General features: G+C 44.0%; 1 protein-coding gene across 1 annotated transcript in view; it reads right to left on the minus strand.

Moving 5' to 3' along the window:
• The window catches only part of KIF4A (kinesin family member 4A), a gene marked incomplete in the record, with an annotated part of 2,786,372 nt that overhangs the window by 1,935,150 nt on the left and 824,932 nt on the right, over positions 1-26,290 (minus strand). The window contains 1 exon segment of the mRNA XM_044057419.1: positions 6,524-6,629. Within this exon segment, the coding sequence (XP_043913354.1) occupies positions 6,524-6,629 (106 nt within the window).

A 26,290-nucleotide genomic window follows, 5' to 3' on the forward strand; every position in this document is an offset into this window, starting at 1 on the left:
AAAGGCCTTAATCGACATGGATGCAGGAGGCCTAGCAGCTCCACCCTGTGAACCTGCAAGAGCAGGTGGGATTTCAGTAGCAGATTCAGCCAAGCTGGATGAGGGACTCTGTTTCAGCCGAACAGAGAAAGTATCCGACGGCATAATGTAAGCAAAAGCCACAGGCTAGACAAGCTGCGGAAATCTTTATGAGGTATTTGTTTCCCCAAGTAAACAGTTATTCACTTTTTCTGACATGCAAGAAAGACTGAGACAACCCATTTGTAAGGACTGCAGATGCATCCTTGAAGGACATCCAGCCGATGCCATTTACTTCAGTTTTTCTTGCCTCAAATGTCAGGTGCCCCCAGAAGGAAGGCAATACATAAATTTATGCAGTAATGCAATGCAATATAATCAAAATACGGTAGTTGCAAGCAAATACACCATAAAAGAATACCCCAATCAGGTTGTATGAGGAGGTGTTAGCCATTATGCCTGTCCCAAGAGGGGAAGGAGGGAGGGAAACCTGGACTGCAGCTGCATTAGCACTCTAACATCTACATTTATGGTAGGTACAAAACTGTACTATGTTCATCATGCATACAGCTGCAGTCACAACAGATGGGTAGAATCCCAAAGCTAAAAAAGGGGTGGTAGGCACTAGGAACTAGGAGGAGCCAGGATGCCCTGCAAGACTGCAGTGGCAAAGCCTGCTCTAGATTTGGAGTATAATGGTAGGTGATATTGCTTGGAGAAAGTATGTACAGAACTCCAAGTGGCAGCTTCCAAAATATCTTTGGTAGGAACCCCCCTGAGGAAGGCTGCAGAGGTAGCTGTGGCCCTTGTGGAGTGAGATCCGATGCCTGCAGGTACAGTTTTACCATGAAAAGAGTAACAAAAGTGTATGCAGTGGGCTAGCCATTTTGAGATTGTCTGTTTGGAAATAGACTTCCCTTGAGCTCCTGTAGCACAGGACACAAAGAGTTGCTCTGATTTTCTGAAAGGCTTTGTTCTGTCCAAATAACGTAGCTGTCTGTGAATGTCCAAGGAATGTAATAGCCTCTCCCCTTTGTTTTGAGGAATAGGGTAAAAGGTAGGTAAGTGGATAGCCTGATTCAAGGCTACCCTGGATACTACCTTTGGCATAAAGGAAGGATTGGTTCGTAAGGAAACTCTGTCCTGATAGAAAATGATGAAGGGCTGCACAGCCATGAGGGCTTGTAGTTCCGAAACCTTGTGAGCTGAGGTGATAGCCAGCAGGAAGGCTGTTTTCCAGGACAAATATTGCAGTTCTGTTGAAGCAGCTGGCTCAAAAGGAGGCAAGGTCAGTTTTTCTAGAATGAAACTGAGGTCCCAAGCAGGTACTGGTTGTTTCCTTGGGGGTTTTATATTCTTAGCCCCTCTGAGCAACTGTCTTAAGAGGGGGTGAGAGAATAAAAGAGGATCAGTGTTGTATTCTGCAGAAATGGCTGAGGCGTGGATTTTGATGGAGGAGAATTAAAGTCCACTGCTTGGCATCTCAGCTAGGTACTGTAATATGAGGTAAATTCAGTATTCCAGGATTCTGGCCCTTTTTCTCATTCCAGGCACAAAACCGTTTCCATTTTGCGGAGTACGCTTTTCTAGAAGGTCTTCTGGCCTCCAAAATGAAATCCTGTACCTCCTTGGAGAGTAGGGTCTGTTGTGATTTAAAGGAATCTTCCAAGCGGCTAGATTGAGTGCTTTCAACCGACTGTGAAGAGTTTTGAAGTTGTGCTGAGTCAGTAGAAGAGGCATTAGAGGCAGGATCCATGGTGGGGAATGTGTCAGGCTTATTAGGAGTGGGTACCAGTGTTGTCTTGGCCAGTCTGGAGCAATGAGAATCATCTTTGGTCCGTCTGCTCTGGTTTTTAATAGAACTTTGTGCAGCAGAGAAAGAGATGGAAAGGCATAAACTGTCATTGTTGTCCAACTGAAAGAGTGCGTCCACTTTTCCAGGCCTGTGGATGAAAGGTCCTTGAGCAGAATTTTGCCAATTGGTGATTTCTGTGGGAGGCAAAGAGATCTATGTCTGGCCTTCCCCATGCTTGAATTATCTTTGTAAAAACTTGAGGATGCAACTTCCATTTGTGTGGATCTGTCATATTTCTGCTTAGGTTGTCTGCCAGCGTGTTTTCCTTGCCTGGTAGGTATTGTGCTTGAAGTTCGATTTGTAATTCCAGAGCCATGTTCCAAAGAGACATGGCTAGCCTGCATAGGGGGTATGAATGGGTTCCTCCCTGTTTATGTACCACATTACTGTGGTGTTGTCTGTCCTTATCAATAGCTGGCCTGGATGCAGTACGTCTTTGAAAGCTATAATAGCATTTATTACTGCTAGCATTTCTTTTTGATTGATGTGTAAGTGCTTTTCTTTTTGGGACCATTTGCCCTGAATGCACCGATCTGTCATGGGCACCCCCCAGGCGTAGTCAGAGGCATCTGTTGTGATGACTTGATTTGCTTGAGGCTTGCAGAATGGGAGACCTGTGTTTCTTTGGCATGCTTGAGCCCACCACAGAAATTCCTTTTGAAGACATGGAATCAGTGGTATTATTGTTTCCAAACTGTGGCTGTGTTGAGACCATAGTTTTTTTAAGGTACCATTGAAGTTTCCTCATATGCAGCTTTGTACATGGGATTAGTAGGATGCAAGATTCCATGAATCCCAGAGCCTGCAGGATTTTCCTTGCAGTCAGTCTGGTTAAAGTTGCCAGTTTTCTGAAGTATTGAGTTAGTTGCCCTTGATTCTCTGGCGTGAGGTAGGCCATCTGGGTGTTTGTATCCAAGCTGAAACCCAGGAAAATTGTTTGAGAGGATATTAGCCTTGATTTCTTTTTGTTGACTGTGTATCCCAGAGAATTCAACAACATTATTGCAAACGCCAGATGTTTCAGAATTGTGCTTGCTGTCCGCTTGGATCAGGCAGTCGTCCAAATATGGGTATATTTGTATCCCTTGAAGTCTGCAGTAGGCAATTACTGATGCCAGGCATTTTGTGAACACAACTGGGTGCAGTAGATAAGCCAAAGGGCAATGCAGAGAATTGATAATGTGTTGAACCTGCAAGAAATCTGAGGTATCTTCTGCAATCTTGTCTGATTGGGACATGCAGGTATGCCTCCTTGATGTCCAATGTTACCAGCCAAGACTCCTTGCCCAGCATGGGAAGAAGCTGCTGTAATGTGAGCATCTTGAATTTTGGCACGAGTAAAAATGTGTTTAGGATGGATAGGTCCAAAATAGGTCTCCAATATTTGCCCTTCCTTGGTACCAGGAATAGTCTGGAATAAAAACCTTGACCCTGTTCTTGTGCAGGTACCTCTTGAATAGCTTTCATGTCCATGAGATCTGAAATTTGTTTTTGTGCCTCTGCCCTTTGATTGTGTGGCAGGTTTGGCATGCCTCTCATTTTTGGAAGGGTGTGAAAGTGGAATCTGTAGCCTCTGTCTATAATGTCCAGGATCCATTTGTCTTTTGTGACAATATGCCAATTTTTCGAAAATAATGCCAGTTTTCCGCCTAAAGGTGCTGCCATTTGAGCCTTGCTTGGCATGCAAAGGGGAAGTCATTGGTTCTGCTTTCTGAATGGCTGTGAACTATCCTCACCACCTCTTTGTGAAGGTGTTTGCCATTGTCTGCCTCTAAACGATCCTTCAGATTGCCCTCTACCCCTCGGGTGCCTGTATCTACCTCTTTGGGGTCTGTCCATGGATGGAAAGGACCAATTTTTTGAAGGCCAATTTCTACTGAAACGTGGAGGTTGTACCTGTAGGAAAGCTTTCACTGTTTGCATTGATTTTGCCTTTTCCTCTATTTTCTTTAATACCTCCTCAGCTTTAACACCAAACAATACATCTTTTTGCAGAGGTGCATCTAGTAATTTAGCTTTGACATGATCTGGTAAGGTTTGCTCTTTGAGCCAAGCATGTCTACATATGACAGATCCTGTAACAGCAGCTCTACACGAGGCCTCTAAAGCATCAAAACCACATTGCAAGGTATGTTTACCCACTTTTTCTGCACTATGTAACAAATCCTGCAACTCCTTCAAGTCTGGTTGTTCAGGTTGTGACATTTTGTTTTTCAACTGTGATAACAGAAACTGTTGGTACTTTAACATATGGAACTGACAGTTTAATGCTCTCATGGTTAAGGTGGCAGAGGTGTATACCTTTTTCCCCCACGCTTCTAAAGCTCTGGAATCTCTCTGAAGGTAATGGATTTTTAGCAGTGGAGGCCTTAATTCCCTTGGGACCCTGTGAAATAGTTTCTGGGTCAGCCGCATGGCTTTTGTATAGGAATTGGTGTGAATCAGGAACCCGGTAATACCTGTCAGGCTTGACTGGAGCTGGAGGTAAAGAATCTGGGTTAAGGCAGGCCTCCGAATACACATCATCTAGTATGTGTAAGACAGGAGGTATAGCCAGAAGCCTGTGCTGAGAGAGCAAGAGAAAATCCCTAAGCCTTTCCTTGGAGTCAGAGTACTCTTGGCCTTCCCAGTGGAAGTGTGCCATCAAGGTATGTAAGGTTTCCCCAAAAGAGTAATCCTCAGGGGGGGGGGGGGCCCAGAGTGAATGGACTCCTCTGCATCAGAATCTTCAAAAGGGGAGTATGAATGTTCCTGGTCTTAAGAATGTTCTGAAATAATGGAGACCTGGTCCAAGGAAGGGGATTCTTCCTCCACTCTGGGCCTTTTGTCCAGGGGGGGGGGGGGTTGAGAACCCCTGATAAGAGTAATCAAATCCTCAGCCATTTTGAGCATCTGCTTTTTAGGCATGGGGCCTTGAGAGGGGCCCTGTGGAGCTTGTCTTAGTATGCATGGCTGCTTTAGACTTAGTGAAAGCCTTGATGGAAAAAGAAGAGGAAGGCCTTAAGACACCTTAAAAGGTGGCAGGCCTGTCTAAACTCTGAGTTTCACCGCCAAGAGTGGCTTCGGTAGACCACCTGTAGTCGGCTTTGGCGTGGTGTCGGTAGAAGTCGCGGACCTCGTATGTCGGTCCTTATCTTTGCGTCTTTCACTCAAAACTGGAGTCTGAGTATCCGACGACATAATGTAATTAAACTTTTTGCCAAAATAGTGTTGGGCGAACTCCGCCAGACGCTTAATAGTGCGTCGGTTGAATGTAGCACAAAAACGACAGGCCGAGACGTCGTGGTCTGGGCCTAAGCAAGGAATGCAGAGGGAATGAAAATCCTTATGCGGTATTTGCTTCCCACATGAAATGCAATTATTAACTTTGTCTGACATCGGTCTGAGGCAAGAAAAGTTTCCCCAACGGGGTACTTAGTTTTCAAGAAGACTTCGGTTGAAAAATATTCGTAATCTCAGGAGCTGGCCGACCAGCACTTGCGAACTGCTTCTGCTTCCGGCACCGCGCGACAAGAAAGACTGAAGAAAATGGCATCGGCTGGTTCTTTTATACCCCTGTCGCACTGATGTCAGGGAAGAAGCGACGACATCCGACGCCAGACCTAGACTTTGGAATTCGGCCGACCGAGAACTCGCCTGACGGCAGGAGAACCCATCTGTTATGACTGCAGCTGTATGCACGATGAACATCTACACGTCTCCACAAATCTGCAACTCATTTTATTTCTCCAGATTACCTTTAAATGATGACTAGTTAATCAAATGTTTATTTTTCTTTAGAGAATGAGACCCAACTTCCTTTCCCCTCCTCTTGAATGTAGTCATTGCAAACTAATTCGTATGACTAAAGGCCACACAAAACAGAAACCTTCAATCAGTGAACTGGACAAAGACAGCATATGCAGACATACTGCAAGTTCTACAAGGCCATCTAGTGACCACAGGAACTTAAGTGAAAAAAATGTCACCAACACTTAAAAAGTTGAAGATACTTAATGGTTGAAAAATGTGACAAACTTCTACAATTCAAGCAGTGCAAAAAAAGTTGAGCTGACTACAGACAGTAAATAATCTTAAAAGCCATTCAATAGTTCAAGCTATCTTTCCTATACAGAAAATACTTGAATAAGAGATGAAGGGTGGAAGCATTCTGCTTACACATCTCAATGCGAACAAGGACCACCTGCAGAGCAGGATACCTTTGAGTGATAACTGAAAAAAACAAGAGAATGAATATCACACAAGGATAGAGAAAGTGCTAAGATTCCTTGAGAAAAACACCCTAAAGATGCACTAAATTACCTAAACTCAAAGCAGGACTTCACACAAGAAATTTCTTTACCAAAGAAAACAATGAAAAGCCCAAATAAGGCCAAGAGTGGGTACGTACTTGACCTGGATAGTTTACTGCAACAGGCAGCATACTTAACAGTGACATCAGTATTTTGCACTTAATCCATTTATTTATACCCGCTTTAGCATCCAAGTATCACAGCAAAATAAAGACTAGCAATGATTATGCAACCTTCCATTTATGAATACTTTGCCCTTTACATGAAACAGGGGGACAGATTTAAAAGTAGATCTAAATTTGCAGTACTGATGAAAACATTACTCTACCATTTACTAAATATATACAATTATTTCTACCTGCAGATGAACTATAATTTCCTGTAAGTTTTGAATAATTTCTACATTTTCTTTCATTTCCTGGTCTTCCAAAGCTTCAACAACTCTTTCAAGGTTCACTTTCATTCTGTAGAAAAACAGAGATAAAACAAGGTTCAAACTACTGCAAACTAATTTCTAAAAACACACTATACCATGTACAGATGAGGCACATTCAAAGCAGCGTCAGAGAAAACATCAAACCTCAAAATGACAGCTAAGTTAGGTAGTTACCATAAATGTGAATGCTCATATAGCTTCACTGTGGTATAATTAACACTTGTTATTTCCTACCCTGCACAAGTCTATAGCTTGCCTGAATACCACAGACTTGCAGCTTCTTCCATAGTCCAACAGTCATCCTCCAATTAAAAGTTAGAACATCAGTGCTATAAATGTTGTCAGCATGCCCCATCTTTAGGACTTTCTTCCCAGTGTCTGAAGGCACACGCTCCAGAGTAGCCAGAAGCACAACCTGCCCAGACATGTCCCAAAACAGCAACAGGGAAGTATGGAGGAAAACTTAAAGGGGATATAGTTAAGGACAGTGTGGAAAGGATACCCACTCTCACCTTAGAATAGAAAATAAATGAGACAGAAGGGCAGGAATTGGTACTGCAACAGTGAAGTTACTCAAACATCTATGTTTGTGGCAAGTACCTAGCACAGCTGTACTAGGTTTCCATAACTCACTGTTGCAGTAATAACTCTTGGGAAGATTCACAAAACTAAAGAGTTGGGAGGATTTCCAAAACCTGGATCAGATGAAATCAGACCCTAACGCATGGCTAATACCATCCTTTCCCTCGGCCTGGAAGTAGCAAGGGAAGGTATCTGTCAAGTGTGGTTACTGGATTACTAGACTTCAGTAAATGCAGGTAGAGCTGTTCCAATCTCGGAGAAATACTTGCAGAAGGTTAAGTCCAAGGAGCTGCCTCCAAAATGCTGCAAGTGGGGACTCCCCTAAAAAAGGCAGTATTAACAGCTGTTTTCTTAGTGGAGTCTCACGATCTTGTGGGGTGCAAAGTTTAATGCTTTTGGCAGCAGAAAGATGTCATTTGCAATCCATTTTGATATGGTCTTTTGGTTCACGTCTTACTTTCTTTCTTAAAAGGCCGCAAATGAGAAGTTATGTACCTACCATAACGTTCCATGTTAGTTGTCTTCTCTCGCCTTCTTTCTTGCTTGATGGGTTCGGAGCCGATCCTCCCGACTCGCACTTGCTAAGCTCGAGAGTCACTTTTACCAGCTCGAGGCAGCCCCATATCCCATGATGCAAGGCGGTAAGTACCCAGATGTCGTTTGATGACAACAGGCAATAGCACCTAGCATAATAACTTCCAAAAGGAAGAAAGGAGAGAAAAAACCCTGAAGGATGGTAGAAGGACCAGCACTGTATGGTCTTCAGAAGCATACTTTCTTGTAGAAAGAAAGGTCTGTCCAGGCCTGGGGGAAGGAGGGAGGGTCGCAAGAAAGAAGGCGAGAGAAGACAACTAACATGGAACGTTATGGTAGGTACATAACTTCTCAATGTTAAGTTGTCAATCTCGCCTTCATTCTTGCTTGATGGGACCGCGTCCCTAGCACCTCTATCCTGGGTGGCTCAATGGAACAGACTCTTGAGAACTGTAGAGCCAAAACTGGCTCTGTCCATGGAGGCCAAATCCAATTTGTAATGGGAAACAAATGTATGAGGAGTGGCCTAAGTGGCTGCTGCACAAATAGTGTCCAATGGAAGTCTAGCTTGTAAAGCTGTGGAAGTGGCTAAGCTTCTGGTTGAATGTGCTTGAGGTTTTGAGCACAGCTGTTTTCCCGAGCTGATAAATTTCAGAGATGACAGAAGAAAGCCATCTAGACAAGGTTACTTTTGAGACAAGAAGGCCTTTCTTGTTATCAGCATAAGAAACAGACAGTTAATCGGATTTCCTGAATTGTTTTGTTCTGTCCAAATAATATCTAAGTTGGCGGTGGACATCAAGATAATGCAATTTTTGTTCCGATCTGTTTGAATAGTTTTGGAAAAATACAGGAAGGTCAACCGCCTGATTCAAATTAGTCTTTGAGGCGACCTTAGGCAAAAAGGTCGGATTAGTTCTCAATGATACTCTGTCTTTGTGGAAGACTAAATAGCGGGGGCGAACAGATAAAGCATGAAGTTCAGACACCCTCCTAGCCGATGTAATAGCAACCAGGAATAAAGTTTTCCATGAAAGAAATTTCAGGGAACATGAAACAGCTGGCTCGAAGGGAGGAAGAATCAAGGAAGTCAGCACTAAATTTAGGTCCCATTGAGGAGGAGGACTCCTGATTGGAGGTTTCAGGAGAAAAATTCCTTTCAAGAAGGCTCTACAAAGCCTGTGGGACATAATGTTGTGATCTGCAACCCAACATGAAAGTTCGAGATAGCGCCAACTGAACTTTGACCGTGGAAGAAGAGGAGCCCGCGTGAAAAATTTCCGCTAAGAAATCCAAAACTGCTTGTACTGGAGCAGTGAAGGGATCAATATTTTTGGCTTTTGCCCAATAAGAAAAACGTTTCCATTTGCTAGTATAAATCCTCCTAGTAGAGGATTTTAAAGATGCTACTATGATGTCTCTAACAGGATTAGAGATCAGAGGAAGCCTGGCTAAGGAAGGAAGTGGAGCAACCATGCTGTGAGGTTGAGAGAAGGAATAGACCGGTGCAGCTGACCCGATTGGTGAATCAGAAGATCTGGCACTGGGTCCAGATGCCACGGCTGCACCAAGAGGTGACGATGGAGGAACGGGAACCAAATTTGTCAAGGCCAATAAGGGGCAATGAGAATCATTTTGGCTCTCAAAACGGTGGCTTTCTGGATTACTTGTGGGATCAGAGGAAAAGGAGGAAAGGCATAAAGAAGTCCCTGGGGCCAATCCTGGGTCAGAGCGTCTCTGGTGGGATGGCCTGGCAGTGGGAAGAGAGAAGAAGTCTGGGCATTTGCTGTTTTGGGGAGTAGCAAAAAGATCCTAACATGGGCGACCCCATTCTAGAAAAATCTCCTCCACTATAGATTGTTTGAGAGACCACTCGTGAGGCATGAGAATAGCTCTGCTCAATCTGTCCGCTAAAATGTTGGTTTTCCCAGGGATATGCGTTGCTACCAGAAACCGATGAGAGGAGATCGCCCATTGCCAAAGTCTGAGCGCTTCTCGACACAAGGGGTAAGACTTGGTTCCGCCCTGTTTGTTGATATACCATACTACAGACATGTTGTCTGTGTGGACTGCAATTGTCCCCAAGGAAAGAAAGTCATTGAGGGCTTGCAACGTTAAAAGCACTGCTCTCATCTCTAGGACATTTATGTGCAGGTGGTATTCGAATGGTTGCCACGTCCCATGAACCATCCTGCCCTGATAATACCCCCCCACCCGATCAGGGAGGCATCCGTAGTGACAGTGGCTACCGGGGTTGGGGGTACAGAGGGTCTGCCTTGGTGAATCTGGGGAGAAGTAATCCACCAAGTAAGATGATTCTTGCACATCTGTGTCACCAGTATTTGGTGACGCATCGAAGTTGTTGGTAAGACCACTGAGTGAACAACATCCACTGAAGAAGGCGCATATAGAAGCGAGCCAGGGGAAGAAGGGTAATGGCCGCAGCCATAAGGCCCAACACTTTTAGAACCATTCTGGCTTGTACTTTCTTGCAGGCTAGAATGATTCTCACATGACCTTGTATATCTGAGATTCTTTGGTCTGTGAGGGTAGCTGACATCCGAACAGTGTTTTTAAGTTTGCGCCTATGAAAGTAATAGACTGGCAGGGCAACAAGGAGTATTTTCCGTAGTTGATCGAGATGCCCAATTGAGTGCAAAGATTTATTGTGTAATCCCTGGCTTGAAGAAGCTGATGCCTGGTGGTGGCTGAAAGGAGCCAGTCGTCGAGATACGGAAACACCTGGAATCCTTGACGTCTCAGGTGAGCCGTGACCACTGCCACACATTTGGTGAACACTCTGGGGGCTGTAGTGAGACCAAAGGGCAGGGCTCTGAATTGGAAATAAATGGACCCCAGCCGAAAGCGGAGAAACCTTCTGGAGCGTCTGTGAATTTTTATGTGATAGTACGCATCCTGAAGATCTATTGAGCACATCCAGTTGTCCTTCTGTAAGAAGGGCAGAATTGACTGAAGTGTGACCATTCGAATCTTGTCTTTCTCACAGACTTGTTGAGTCTGCTGAGATCCAATATTGGTCTCCAGTCTCCCGCCTTTTGGGGACCAAAAGAATCTTGAATAGATTCCGGGCTCTGAATGATCTGTTGTAACTGGCTGAATGGCTCTTTTTTGCAGAAGTTTTAAAACTTCTAACTCTGCAATTTCCTTTAGACCGGGTGGAACATCTGGAAGGGAATTTGAGTGAGAAAAGGGAGTTTCCTTGAAAGGAATTTTGTAACCCTCGGATATGATCGACTGTACCCATCTGTCTTGAGTTAGGGAAAGCCAGGCTTCTGGGTACAGCGATAGTCTTCCTCCGACTGCCTCCAAGGATGGACAGTCGGGCAACATCTCAGGGATGCTGAAAGGGCTTGTCAGACAGAGGCTCTCTGCTTCCCTGGTTTTGTGGACCCCCTCTGCCTCTAGAGCGGCGTCTGTTATTGTTACCCCCTCTGCCTCTAAGGGTAAATTGACCACGTGAATCCGGCGTAACTCCTTGGGATTTGCGGAACCACATTTTGCCACCCCTTCTGTCCTTTAGGGTAAGGTCTAGAAGGGGTGGAAAAACGGACCCCTACGGCAGAAAGTCTTGCCGTCCTGCTCACACCTGGTCAATGTTTCCTTCACTTGAGGGCCAAACAAAGCTGACCCAAAGGGAGAGTTAGTGAAGGACGCCTTAAAGGGATCTGCAAAATTACAGAGCCGCATCCAGGCTTGGCGTCTAAGAGCCACACCTGTACCTGCGGCCCTACTCGCTCCATCTGCTGCATATGATATCAGTCGCATGGAGGAGTTAATAGAATTAAGGGTTCCTAGCTGCGAAGCAATTTTTTCTTGAGCCCCTGCAGCTGTGGGATCCTGTACTACTTCACCTAGCTACTTAAGGATATCCCTTTGGAGTCTGGTGAAGTGACATAAGTAGTTCAGCGATAGCAAAGGTCGCTGAAGAGAACATCCGCTTACCATACCTATCCATGGTCCTAGAGTCCTTATTAGGAGGATGGACAGGTATGGAAGGATCTGCAAGTTCCTTCTTAGTGGCAGCCGCCACCACCATGGCATCAGCAGGGACACCTTCGTGAGAAATTGCTTGTCAAGGGGCAGTAATAAATTTAGAAGGCCTCCTAGGAACTGGCTCTACAGAGTCAGGAGCAGCCCAAGCCTTTCGAGCGATAACCTGCATAAGGGGGTCGAAAGGCGGAGACACCCAGGAGGTGGAGGGCCGAGATCCAAACGCCTCCAGGTATACAGACTCAGCCTCAGAGGGATTATTGGAGGGCCAGTTTCCCCTCTGTTTAAGGAGTTCTAGGATGTCTGAAAAGGAGGCATCCTCAGAGGGGGATCTTGGGGATCCCTCCGACTCATCTAACTCGGTATCTGAAGTGATAGACTCGGGGGAGTCTACGTGTTTCCTCTTACAGGTCCTCTTGCGAGGAGGATCCCCTGACTGATCAGGAGAATCCTCGGAAGAGGGGGTTCCTCCCAGTGGGGAAACCTGAGGCGGAGGATCTCTGGGTCCGGGAGCAAGAGAGATGGCAGAGATATCGACAGGCACCGCAGAGGGAGGAGCTAAGGGAACAGACTGCTGGCTAAGTCCAGTGGCTAGCACACTCTTCATCAGCTCGAAGGCTCCCCTCCCAGGGAGGTCCGAGAGAACCCGTTCCGAAGAACCAGGAACTCCAGGGCCCACCGGAAGGGAAGGCTCCGAGGCCGATGTCGGGGCCGAGGCTCCAAGGGGAAGAGTGGGGTCGGACAAGGGTCCGATGCCACTCACCCCCTCGGAGGAGACCAGGGAAGCCCGACCACCGAAGCCCTCTAAGGAAGGTCTCGAAGAGGAGATAAGAGTAGAGGCTGAGGGAGCAGAAGGGGGGGTATCTGTCCCTCAGCCAGAGCAGAAACCATTCCCGAAGACTCCAACTCAAAACTCTGAGGTAGAGTCGAAGGAGGAACTGCAAGGGGGTGTGGACTAATAGTCGTCTGCTGAGACGGACTATGTAGCATCTGGGCCAGTGCCTGTGATTTTAATAATCTACTGACCACCCTCTCTAAATCATGGCCAGAAAGCCTGGATGACCTGGATAATCGGCTCCGATGGCTCCGTTCCGAGAGGATAGGAGAGGCCGGAGCCGAAAGTATCGGTTCCAAGGAAGGGGACCTTGACCTCTTCCTCGAAGGAACCATCGGAGCTGACGAAACCATGGATGCTGTCGGAGCAGACAACTTTTCGGCACCGACAGAAGGTCTCGATGTATCGGCTACGGCCGGAGCCGATACAGACATAAAAGTAACGGTGTCGGAGCCGATCGGCGCCAACACCGAAGGCTGAGCCACATGGTGGTCGGAGCCAGTCGGAGCCGACACCGATGTGACTGAACCAGTATAGGCACCGATAGCCATCGGTGCCGAGGGTTTGTTGAAACTAGGATCGGCTCCAGCCGGAGCCGATCTCGACTCAAAGAGTCGGAACTGAGGCCGCAGGCTTAGAGACAGAAGCCTGGGCCTTGGAAGACTTGGAAGTCTTAGTCGGGGCCGACTTAGCCGGAGAGCCCTCCGGCTTAAGAAGGCCCCTCAAAATCAATTTATTTCTCCTTTCCTGCAGGACTCTCTGGCTAAAAGAATGACATATTGCACAGGAGTCCTGCAGGTGGAGAGGTCCCAGGCAGTATAAGCAAGAAGTGTGACCGTCTGTCAGACATCTTCTGACAGCACGAGTCACACTTCTTAAAGCCTGAGACCCTTTCCTTGGACATAGTTGCAGAAAAAAAAAACACAGACACAACACAGCCCAAGAAACAATTATCCCAAAATTAAAGAAATCACTAACCTCTCACATACGCACACACACACCCTAACAAGGGGGGGGGTGGGAGGGGAGAAGGCCTGACTAAAAAAATTAACAAGTGAGGGAAATTCTAGTCAGAAAAGGGACTAAATCTTAACTAAAACTGTTAAATATAAGTTTTAAGTGAAAAAAGGGGCAAAAACAGTAATATATAAATCACTTACCAGGAGCTGGTAAAAGGAGGACCTCATCAGCGAAGCGGCAAACGAGATCTGGGTACTTACCGCCTTGCATCATGGGATATGGGGCTGCCTCGAGCTGGTAAAAGTGACTCTCGAGCTTAGCAAGTGCCGAGTCGGAGCCGAGGATCGGCTCCGAACCCATCAAGCAAGAATGAAGGCGAGATTGACAACTTAACATCAGTTGGTTACATTTTCTGTACGATTTTGTTTTAACCAGACAGAATTGGAGTGTTTTATCTATATACATATATATATATACATATATATATATATATATACATATATATATATACATATATACATATATATATACATATATATATATATATATATATATACATATATATATATACATACATATATATATATACATATATACATATATACATATATACATACATATATATATATATATATATATATATATATATATATATATATATATATATATATATATATATACATACACATATATAAAATGCCCATGAAATGCAAAAATTCCTTCCCCTTTATTTTGAGGTTAAAGAAAAGAAACGGATTAATGACTTGATTAAAAGAAAGCTCTGCCACCGCTTCAGGCACAAAGTTGGGACTGGTAAGAAGTACAACTCTGTCCTTACAGAAGACAGACTGGTTCAATGCCTAGAGTTCTGAAATATGCCTAGCAGGAGTTAAGAATACTAGAAGAATGGTTTCATAAGTAAGCAGTTTTTAAGCTGAAACAGAAGGCTAAGGAGAGAAGGTTTTCTAGCAAGAAATTGAGGTTCCACAGGGTGCTGGTTCTTTTCTGGGTGGTCTTGAATGTAGAATTTCCTTTAAGAAACTTTCATGGATTGATAAAAGATGGGGAGTTCAATGGTAGGTAAGTGGAGATGTTTTAAGGCATGAATTTTGATGGATGCATATAGACAGACTCTTTGTAAAGGTCAGTGAGACAGCCAAGAGCAACAGGCAGCTTGGCTTGCAGTGGCAATTATCCTCTGCTCAAGTATCATTAAGAGAATAAAGATAATTTTGAGATGTAATATTTCCAAGTGCTAGGTGGTCTTGCAATTTGATGACAAATATAATGTCCCTAAAAACAAATATCTGTAAGGTTAAGTACCACATTGTACACTCAACAGTTTGTGCGTGATCAAGTGAGGGTATTTCGTGGACCCCTTGCTCTGGGTGAGCCATCTTTAATGGGAACATCTAGGATTTTTGCTCAACTATGGTCAGTAGGGAGACTTAGTGCTCCCTAGGCCACAAAGGAGCAACTATGGTCATCTATGGCCTTGTTCAATCTGATTTTCTGTTGCACGCTGGGAATTCAAGGGTAATGGAAAGAAGGCATACATAAACAGACCTGTTCATTGGAAGGAGGGGGGTCTTGTCCTACATTCTCCCTTCCCTAGAGCCTTTGTTTAATACTTCTTGAGAGGTTTGTTTCGACTCTAAACAAAGGTCTACTTCAAGCACACCCCATTTGTAAACTGTAGGAACACTTCCCACTTGACAAACTACTCAACTGGGTCTAGGCTTGTCCTGCTTAGTGTCTGCAAGATGGTTTTCTCACCCTGGTAAGTACAGGGGAGGGGGAACTCTGATACTTGTGAAAATTCCCAAATCTACATGACCAGCCTGCACAAGTGGTATGAGTGGGCGCCTCCTTATAATGTAGGTATTACATCACAGTGGTAATGTCTATTATTGTGAGAAGGGTACCTAGTTGCCAAGGAGTTTTGAATTCAACTTGTGCTCATTGGAATGCCATCATTTCTTGAACTTTGTGTTCTGGTGGAATTTGCTTTTACAACTGCCATGGGCATTCATCTTCCCTGAATGGGACCCATAGGCCAGGTCTGAAGCATCCACTTTAAGGACCTTAGAGCCCATTCTCAACAGGAAAGGGTCTCCTTTCTTGATTGTAAATGCTTCTAACCACTACTGGTGTTCAATCTTAATGCAGTGAGGAGGAGAATGGAGGGCTGGCAAAGAATGTTGATGCTAGCACAACAGCTTTTTAGGTATAGAACAGTTGTACAAGTTGGACTTACCATAAGAGTAGATTTTCAAATTATCAGTGCTGTAGTAGCCTTAGATACATGCAATTACAACCTGCAAAGAATACAACGGGGACAGCTTTCAAAGCTTCAGGGCACTTTCCATTTGCCAAAACTGTCAAGTGGCTTGAGCAGAGATGAAAGACGCATGTTGGTGTGAAGCTCTTCAGAACTTTCATGCCAGCAGACAGAGGGAGGCTGAGGGCAGAAAAGGCAATGCTAGGAAGAAGAATGTGTACAGCCTGACAAAAAGTACAGTTTTGTACCTACCATAAATGTAGATGTTCGAAGATCCACATTGCTGCAGTCCTAACACTTGGGTAGTCCGCTGTCCCAGTCGGCCCGAATACCAAAGTATATTGACGCCGGTCAAGGCGCATTAGTCTGACGTCAGGACGCAAGGGTACAAACGCGCACGCCCGGCGCCATATCCTCAGTCTTTTCTTGCCCCAGATGTCAGAAGACCCTAAAAAGATAAGGCTAAAACCAAAAAACACCACACACTCCTGCACCAAATATATATACAATATATACAAATTTACAAGAGTATAACCACACCCACACAACCACCCCTAAACACAGAGGGAAGGAGGGAGGGTAATTGACTGCAGCAATGTGGATCTTGAACATCTACATTTATGGTAGGTACAAAACTGTACTATGTTCTTCATACCACATTGCTGCAGTCCTAACACTTGGGTAGAATCCCAAAGCAGAGGTAAGGGAGGCTGGCAAATCATAAGGAAGCAGGAGCTGACAACATGCCCTGCAAAATAGCCGTGGCAAAACCAGCCCTAGATTTAGAGTAGAGAGGAAGGTGGTAATGCTTAGAGAAAGTATGCACTGAACTCCAAGAAGCTGCCTCCAAAATATCCTTAGTTGCCACCCCCCTTAGAAATGCTGTTGAAGTGGCAGTAGCCCTAGTGGAATGAGGCCTAATCCCAGCTGGAATCTCCTTGCCATGATGGGAATAACAAAATGCAATGCAAAACCCAATCCACTTAGAAATAGTTTGTTTTGACACAGGCTTGCCCTGAGAACTCAAAGCAAAAGAAACAAACAACTGCTGAGACTGCCTAAAATCCTCAGTCCTGCTTAAATAATAACGCAACTGCCTGTGTACATCTAAAGTGTGCAAAATCTTTTCCCCTTATTTTGGGGATCTGCATAAAAAGTAGGCAAATGAATAGTTTGGTTTAAAGCCACACTAGAAACCACTTTAGGCATAAAGGAAGGATTAGTACGTAAAGATACCCTATCCTTATGAAAAATCAGGAAAGGCTCAACCGCCATAAGGGCCTGCAATTCAGACACCCTTCTTGCAGATGTAATGGCTAACAAAAAGCAGTCTTCCATGACAAATATTTCAATTCAGCAGTAGCTGCAGGCTCAAAAGGTTGTAGAGTGAGTTTCTCCAACACAAAATTGAGGTCCCAAGCAGGAGTAGGAGCTCTACGTGGGGTCTTATATTCTTTGCCCTCTAAGAAATTGCTTGAACAAAGGATGAGAAAACAACGGTGGGTCACAATCATAGTGAGCTGAAATTGCTGCAGCATGAATCTTAATGGAAGAGAAAGACAAACCTTTGTCCAATAACTCAGTAAGATATTGAAGAGCCACACTCAAATTTGGCTCAGAAACATCCAAATCCTTTGCTGCACACCAAAATAAAAATCTCTTCCATTTTCCCATGCACACTTTCCTTGTACTAGGCCTTCTGGCTTCCATAATCACATTCAAAACTTGTTGAGGAAGCTGAGACCTGCTATGGTTCAAAACAGAATATGCCAAGCTGTTAGATGAAGAGAGTGAAGCTTGACATTGAGCAGATGCCCGTCCTTCTGAGACAATAGGTGTGGAATCAAAGGTAAGGGCCATGGAGGCTTCCTTACCAGACTCCTCAGCAATGGGTACCAGTGCTGCCGAGGCCAATCTGGAGCTATTAAAATCATCCTTGGCTTGTCTTGTCTGACCTTTAGAAGTACCTTTGGGAGGAGAGGCAGAGGTGGAAAGGCATACACATGAAGATTTTTCCAACTGAAAGAAAGAGCATCCACTTTCCAGGCTGTGTGATGAAACCTTTTCGCAAAACTTTGGCAGCTGGTGGTTTAGTGGAGAAGCGAACAGATCTATGTCTGGGTTCCCCATGACACTGTCAATGTCTGAAATACATGAAGATCCAGTTTCCACTCGTGGGGATCCATGATTTGCCTGCTTAACACATCTGCTAAGGAGTTCTGTGCTCCTGGCAGAAACCTTGCTTGAAGATTCAGCTGCAAGCTTAACGCAGTCTCCCACAAAATCATTGCTTGCCTGCATAGAGGATAAGAATGTGTTCCCCTTGTTTGTTGATGTACCACATGACAGTTGTGTTGTCTGTTAGAATCAACACCTGCCCTGGAAGAAGTAAATCCTTGAAAGCCAGTAATGCAAACTGGACTGCTAACATCTCCTTCATGTTGATATGTAGATGCTGCAGTCTGGCAGGCCACTTGTCTTGTATCCACTTTCCATTCAGATGAGCCTCCCAAGCTGTGTCTGAGGCATCTGTCGTTAGAATCTGACTCGCCTCTGGCCGGGTCACAGAGAGTCCCTTGTTTAGGTGACATTCCTGAGCCCACCACAGAAATTCCTTTTGAATGCAAGGTATTATTTGAATGACAGTGTCCAAATCCTGGCAGTGCTGTGTCCATACATTTTGAGATACCATTGTAGCTTCCTCATATGCAGTTTGGCATTGGGAAGTACCAGAATACAAGATGCCATGAACCCTAAGGCTTGAAGGACTGTCCTTGCAGTCAGCCCGGACTGATGAGATAGTTGATGGAAGTAAAGAGAAAGATTCTTTTGTTTGTCCGGGGTTAAAAAGGCCATCTGGGTTGCTGTATTCAGTCTCACACCCAGAAAGCACATGTCTTGAGAGGGTACTAGACTGGACTTTATTTCGTTCACAGAATACCCTAGGCATCTTAGCACTGCTATCACATATTCCAAATGCTGAAAAGAACGTCCCTTCCTTGAGCCAGAATCAGGCAATCGCCCAAATAAGGATAGATTTGTATTCCTTTAGCCTGAAGAAAGCTATCACTGGAGCCAGAACCTTTGTGAATACTCTGGGCAGTAGATAAGCCAAAGGGCAATGCAGAGAACTGATAATGAGAATTCCAGCTCGAAAACGCAGATACTTCCTGCAAATTAGTCTGATAGGAACATGAAGGTAAGCTTCCTTGAGATCCAAAGTTACCATCCAGTGATCTTTGCCCAGCAGAGGGTAAAAGCTGTTGTAACGTCAACATTTTGAACTTGGGAATGTCCAGATAAGTGTTGAGGATAGACAGATCCAAAATTGGTCTCCACGTGTTCCCCTTTTTGGTACTAGGAACAGGCGAGAATAAAATCCTAGGCCCCTTTCTGGCACAGGAACCGGCTGAATGGCCCCTATTTGGAGCAACAGAGAAATTTGCTTGTGAGCCTCTTTCCTTTGCTGAGGAGGAATGTCTGGCATGCCTTTGAAAGGAGGCAAGGTATGGAAATAAAACCTGTAACCGTGGTGAATGATATCCAATACCCATCTGTCTTGGGTAATTAAACTCCAGTTTTCTTTGAAAAGTGCCAACCTTCCTCCCAAAGGTGCTGCCAGACGAGCAAGATTCTGGCAGCAGAAAAGGCAGGTCATTGTGTCTGTTTACGAAAGGACTGACCCCTGCCCTCACCAGAAGACTGAGCAGGTGAACTCCCTGTTCTAGGCCTAAAAGAACCTTGAGCTCTGCCTCTACCACGTCTAGACCTACCCCTAGACTGGGAATCATAAGCAGGATATGTCCACCCCTTGGTAGGCCAATTTCTACTAAACTTCGGAGGCTGAACCTGCAAAAAATCTTTAACAGTCTGCATAGACTTATCCTTGTCTTCCATTTTCTTTAGAACTGCTTCCACAGGCGAACCAAACAACACATCAGATTGTAAAGGAGCATCTAGAATCCTTGTTTTCACATGCTCAGCTAAATTCTGATCCCTCAACCAGGCGTGCCTGCGAAGAACCGAACCAGTGGCAGCCACCCTCGAAGAGGCCTGCACAGCATCAAAACCACATTGCAAAGAATGCTTACCCAGCTGTTCAGAAACATGAACTAAATCCTGCAACTCTTTACACTCAATACCTTCCGCCAAAGCATCTACCTTAGACTTTAATTGTGAAAGGAGATAATTTTGGTATTTCAACATGTGAAACTGGCAATTCAAAGCTCTCATGGCCAAAGTGGAAGTATACACTTTCTTTCCCCATCTATCCAAAGCCCTAGCCTCTTTATCTGGAGGAACAGGATTTTTAACAACAGAAGCCTTAACACCTTTAGGCCCCTGTGAAACAGTTTCTGGGTCTGCCCTAGGACTCTTAAAAAGATACTTATGAGCTTCAGGCACCCTATAATATCTATCCGTTTAACTGGAGCAGGAGGCAAGAGTCAGGGTTCAGAGAAGCCTCTGAAAAACATCCTCTACCACATCTAGAACAGGAGGTATAGCTAAAGGCCTATGCTGGGGTAGAAACAAAATTCCCTAAGCCTTTTCCTGGAATCAGAGAAATCCTGACCTTCCCATTTAAAATGCTCCTCATGGAATGAAGAGTCTCTGAAAATGAAAAATCCTCAAGGAGACGCAGAAGGAGTCGAATCATGTACATCACAATCAGAGTAAGGGAATACTCCTGCAAGTCTTCAGCCAAGACTCAGAAGCATCCGAACACTGCTCAAAACTCCCAGCTCAGGTTCCACCCTAGGCCTCTTATCAGGAGGGGGCATAGAACCTCTAATCATTGTAATCAAATCTTCTGCCATCTTAAGCATATGCTTCTTAGGTACAGACCCTGAAGAACTAGGGGAAACTCCTGAAACAAAACCTGGCCTGCCCCTGGGAGAAGCCTTGGAAACAGCAGGGGAGGGCCTAACCACCTTAGGAAGGGAGGGAAGAAGAGCTACCTGAGAAGCCCCTTCCGCCTGGCCTACCTCCAGAGAGGTCACATCTTGCAGTAATAAAGTCTCTCCCTGGGATTCCAAAGAAATTTCTGGCTGAACCCCTGGCTCCACCGAGCCCTCTAAAGAACCGACGTCCAGGACGGACGGTTCTTCCAGCCTAGGCTTTGCTGTTTTGTCCTTGCGCTTTTTTGACGAAGCGGGCGTTGGAGCATCCGACGGCATTTTATAATTACACCGCTTCCCAAAAACTAACCTGGCACAATCTAATCTTTTCTTTATAGTGCGTTTGTTAAATCTAGCACAAGAGCGACAGCCAACACCGTCGTGCTCAGGCCCTAAGCAAGGTATACACAAGGTATGGTAATCCCTATGAGGTATCTGTTTCCCACAAGAAATACAGTTATTCACTTTTTCTGACATCCGGTAAAATACTGAGGCAAGAAAAAACCAAAATAATCCCCAACGGGGTACTTAGCCAACTTGGATTCGGTCTGAAACTCCGACTTCAAAAAATCTCAGAACGCCAACCTGCACTTGCAAAACTGCTTCTGCATCGGACCATGCGGCAAAAAAGACTGAGGATATGACGTCGGTCATGCGCATTTGTACCCTGACGTCCTGACGTCAGACTAATGCGCCTTGACCGACGTCAGCCATATACTTTGGTATTCGGGCCGACTGGGACAGCGGACTACCCAAGTGTTAGGACTGCAGCAATGTGGTATGAAGAACATCAGCAGCTACTGCAGCAGTGGTCATTCAAACATTGGTTACTTTAAGTAAAACAAAATGTACTATGTTCATACTGATCAATGCTGCAGAAGCCTTAGCTATATATGGGCAGATTACCTTAGCCAACTACATTTGGGTGGTGGAAGGAAGCAAGTCCAGGAGCCCCTGGAGAAAGGCCCTACTAAAACTTGATCTGGACCTACAGAGAAAATAAAAGACAGTTTATATTGTTTTGTAAAAGTATGTACACAGGAACAATTAACAACTTCTAGAATACTTTTAGATTCCAACCCTTTCCAATAAGCCATAGATGTAGCCAAATCCCCTGGGTCAGTGGGCCTTGACCCTGCCTGCAATAGATTTCTTATGGTTAGTATAACAAACTAATAGTCTTAACTATTTGGAAATAGTCTGTTTTAACACAGATTGTTCTCTCTTCTTACCTTCAAAAGAAATGAAGTAATCTGTAGATCTGAAAGATTTAGTCCTGTCAAGATAGGACATCCAAAATATGGAGCATCCTTTCTCCCTCATTTTAGCTTCAGGAAAGAAAGCAAGGAGATGAATAGTTTGGCTTAAAGTAACATTGGATACCACTTTAGGCATAAAAGAAAGATTAGTTCTCAAAGAAACCCTGTCCCTGTGGAATATGAGATACGGTTGATGTACCACAAGAGCTTGCAACTAGATAACCTACTTGCAGAGGGAAGGGCAATAAGATTAGCAGCTAATACTAGAATACTTGGGTAAACCCCTTTCCAAAAGGCTTTAAAGTAGCCACAGCTCTGGTAGAGAGCTTTGACCTTGAAAGGAAGGATCTTTCCAGGATGAGAAAGAAACTGGACTGCATAATATAGAAACTGGCACCCATCTCGGACAATACTAGCCCCTTTTCTTAGTGGCACAGCAAGGATGGGATGAAGGGGAGAAGCAGCTTCAAGTGCAAAGTGTTAGGGGGAAATGAGCCAGATCCTGATCATTCTACATTCAATCCAACAAAAACACCAGTACTGCATTTGAGGTAAGAACTAAAGTACTGTAAGAGCTCATTATGCAGGGCAACCTACAGCAGTTTGCAATAAAGAATTTTTGCTTCTCGAGTCCAAGAACAGCTTTTTTTGTGGCGGCAAGGGGCTGCTAGTTACACTTCTGCCTTTTCTTACCATCTCAGCAAATGAAAAGTTGATTAGAAGTCCTTTGTTCTCTCAGGACAGTGCTAGCCTGTGAATATCCACAGTATGCAGCATTCTTTTCTCAAAAAATGTATTTGATTTTACATATTAATTACCAAACTATTTACAGATGCAACTAAACTGAACTATACAAAATTTCCATAAAAAATTATACAAATAGTTAATATTTCTCTAGTAAGATAAACAATTTCTGTCAAGCAATTATCCAATGTGTTGTATTACTAGTTTTCATTTTTATGGCAGAAAAGTCCTTATTACAGACTGATGTAGCTAAATGAATAAAATCACTGTTAAGAGAGACAGTAGACTTAGTTTTCCAGGTATTCATAATGACTTCCCTTGCTGTCGCTAGGAGTACGCAGTATTCTCCCCCTTATTTGTGGTTCAGGAAAGAATACAGAGATGAATAGACTGATTTAAGGGAAATTCTGATACCACCTTTGACATGAAGAAAGGGGTTGTTTCTTAACATCCAATCCTAACGAAAGGCTCAATTACCACCATAGCTTACAACTTGGATATTCTCCCAGCCGAAGTCAAAGTAGTGAACAATGCTGTTTTCCGTTGTCAAGAACACTAAATTAGCCTGATGAATTAGTTCAAAAGGAAAACAGAAAAGATTTTCCTAATGCAAAGTTAAGATGCCAAGGAGGAGGTAGTTACCAGTTTTCTAGGATGGCGAATGTGAAAGTACCCTTTCAAAATTTTTTTTTACCAGAAATAAAGATGAAATGAGGAGAAAAGGGGTAGACAAACAGCTAAACACGGAGTAAAAAGGCTATACTGTGAAAATCCCATACATATATTTAACCAGAGGAGCTTCAAGAGTCTTAGTTCTTTTTATAGCACCAACCAGAAATTCTTATTCACTTAGACAAAGATTTTTCTAGTACAGGTTTCTTAGCTTCCTTTAATACCTGTTGCATGTCCTCACAAAAAGGTGCCTGACAGGGATCAAAACTATCACTCAGAATACCAGATGAATTGGTAGGCTAGTGCGAATCAGATATCCCTTTGTCCTATGTAAATAAGTCTATCCGGCAATAAAGTCTGAGGTAAGGTTCTAAGAAGAACACAGGGAGGTTAACAGACTTATTACAAATGAATTTTGAGACCACTTTCAGCATGAAAGAAGGGTTGGTGTGTAACAACCTTATCCTGCAGATCAGCTAAGGTTGCCCCCATCATGTAAGACTGCAGTTCAGAGACTCAATTTGCAGGTGTCAGAGCAACAAAACAATTTTCCACATCAAGAACTAAGCAGCTTGTTCAAACGGTGGTAAGGTCAGTTTTTTAAGAATACAGCTGAGATCCCAAGGAAGAAAAATTTGCTCTTTCCGTCAATTGTTTTCCAAAAGAGAAGGGGAAATCCACTGGCAGACAAGGCCTTTAAATGCACCTTAATGGATGCATATAAACTATCCTGAAGCAGCACAAAGAAATGTTTCAGGACCAGATGGATGTTAACTTAACTGGATCCTCTGTTCCCATTTAAGCAAAACTTAGCGTATAATCCATTAGTAAAACCAAAGTTATGTACTTACCTGAACGAAAAATATGGGTTAACGTTCTCCATCTGGTTCAATCTGCACGTTATCGGATCAGACACTGATGAGATGCCAACCAATTCAAGATTTCAGCTCACCAGACTCCATTCTCCCCTATGCACAACCCCATCAGTTTGCTCTCTCCATCTAACTTTATTTAAGGCACCAACTAACTGAGGAGAAGCTAAACTCCAACAGTAAAGGATAAATAACCTCTCCCACTCTATCATCCTGTGACAAAAGACTTGCAACCCGGTGGCAGGTGGGGTGGTTTGAACCAGATGAAGGCAGACAACACAGATCTGTTGCTATTACTACAGAACTTTTGTAGCCATTGTCTTTTCCCTCTGGTTTCACCACACGGGACAGAGTTCCCCAACCACACAGCACACCTGGGAGGTTCTAAGGAAGGATATTGTTCAATACAGTGCAATTAAATGCAGCTCAGGACCATAGATTAAATTTCCAGCTTGTAGCGAGACACAAATGATTAAGGACTTACCCAAACATCAGCACACACATCTAAAGCAGCTCTGGAGAAAAAAATCAATGGAAGTAGCCATAGCTCTCATGGCGTAACATTTTGGCTTGCAAAGCAAGATCTTCCATCTCAAAGTATACATGTAGGAAATAAAGTAATAGCCACTTAAATAGCTTCATTTCAGAAACAGGTTTACCCAATCTAAACTATGAAAAGTAAATGAACTGGTCAGACTTCCTAAAAGACTTAGACAATTGAGATTCTATCTGGACAGGACTATGTACATCTAGACAATGTAGCAAGTATTCGTCCTTGTAGGAAAAAAAAGCTGGAAGGTGCCCAGACTGGTTCAGGTTATTTGCAGTATCCACCTTTGAAAGAAAAAGGGTCTATGTGAAAAGACAACGCCTCTTTATGGAAAAAGATATCTGGGGGCACAGCAGAAAAAACAAGCAATTTGGAAACCCATCTGTCAGAAGTCACAGCAACCGGGGCAATGTCTTCCCAGACAAAAGCTTGGAATCTAAGGTAGCATAAGATTGAAAATGAAGGCCTGCATGGACCTGCAGCAGAATGGGTAAATCCCAAGATGGCAAAGGGTCTGAACAGTAGGGTGCAATATAAAAAAATGCATTTGAGACTAGATTTACAGATATTTAAGGCAGTCAAAGGTACATTATCCCTGCCAACATGACAATTAGATATGGCTCTGAATTGCACCTTAACTGTAAAATAACTGCAGCTTGCATTAAGCAAATTGGCATGAAAATAGAGGACTACCTCCAAGGTAGTTGGAAAAGGGGTGCAAGCCCTGAGAAATCAGCCCAGAAAGCAAAATGATTCCACTTACTAGCATACACCTTCCAAGTAGATTATCTGGTAAGAGGGCATGATATGTACAATGCTGTTAGAAAGCTTGGGATTTCCGGCAATGAAAATAACTGAAAACAGAGGTTATGTACTTACCATAACTTGGTATCTGTGATGTCGACTTTCATTCTTCCTCATGAGTGGGTCTAGGATACAATCCTCAAATCCGACTCAGCCATTTACACAAGACTTTGGATCCAATTCTCAAGCTTCACTCTGTCCATAATGCTCTACTCTATTCTCTAGCTCCTCAGATAGAATTGGCTGCCTAAGTGCTCATCTAACATAGAAATATGTCAGATAAGAGTAAATGGTATCAGGGTAAAAACAGAAATCATAAAGGTTGCAATGTCATCTGAGAGATGCTTCAAGGAGTCATAGGGCCAGGGGATAGCTGGGAAAGAAGGTGAGGAAGAATGAAAATAGACAACACAGATACCAAGTTATGGTAAGTTCAAAAAGTTCAGTTGTTTACTCTTACCATAAATGTAGATGTTTGAGTGTATTCACTGTTGCAGTCATTACATTTGTGTTATCTGCCTGCAGGTAAGCCTTCGGCCGGCCTGAATATCAAAGTCTTGGATCTTACATCAGATGCTGACTCTTCTTCCATAATGTCAGTGACTCAGGGGTATAAAGCAGGCTGCAGATGCCATTACATCACATTTTCTTGCCCCAGATGTCAGGATAATGGAAATATATAATAAT

Source organism: Protopterus annectens, chromosome 15.part0, assembly GCF_019279795.1.
Source record: "Protopterus annectens isolate FY-2018-M chromosome 15.part0, PAN1.0, whole genome shotgun sequence".
Taxonomy (NCBI): Eukaryota; Metazoa; Chordata; order Ceratodontiformes; family Protopteridae; genus Protopterus; species Protopterus annectens.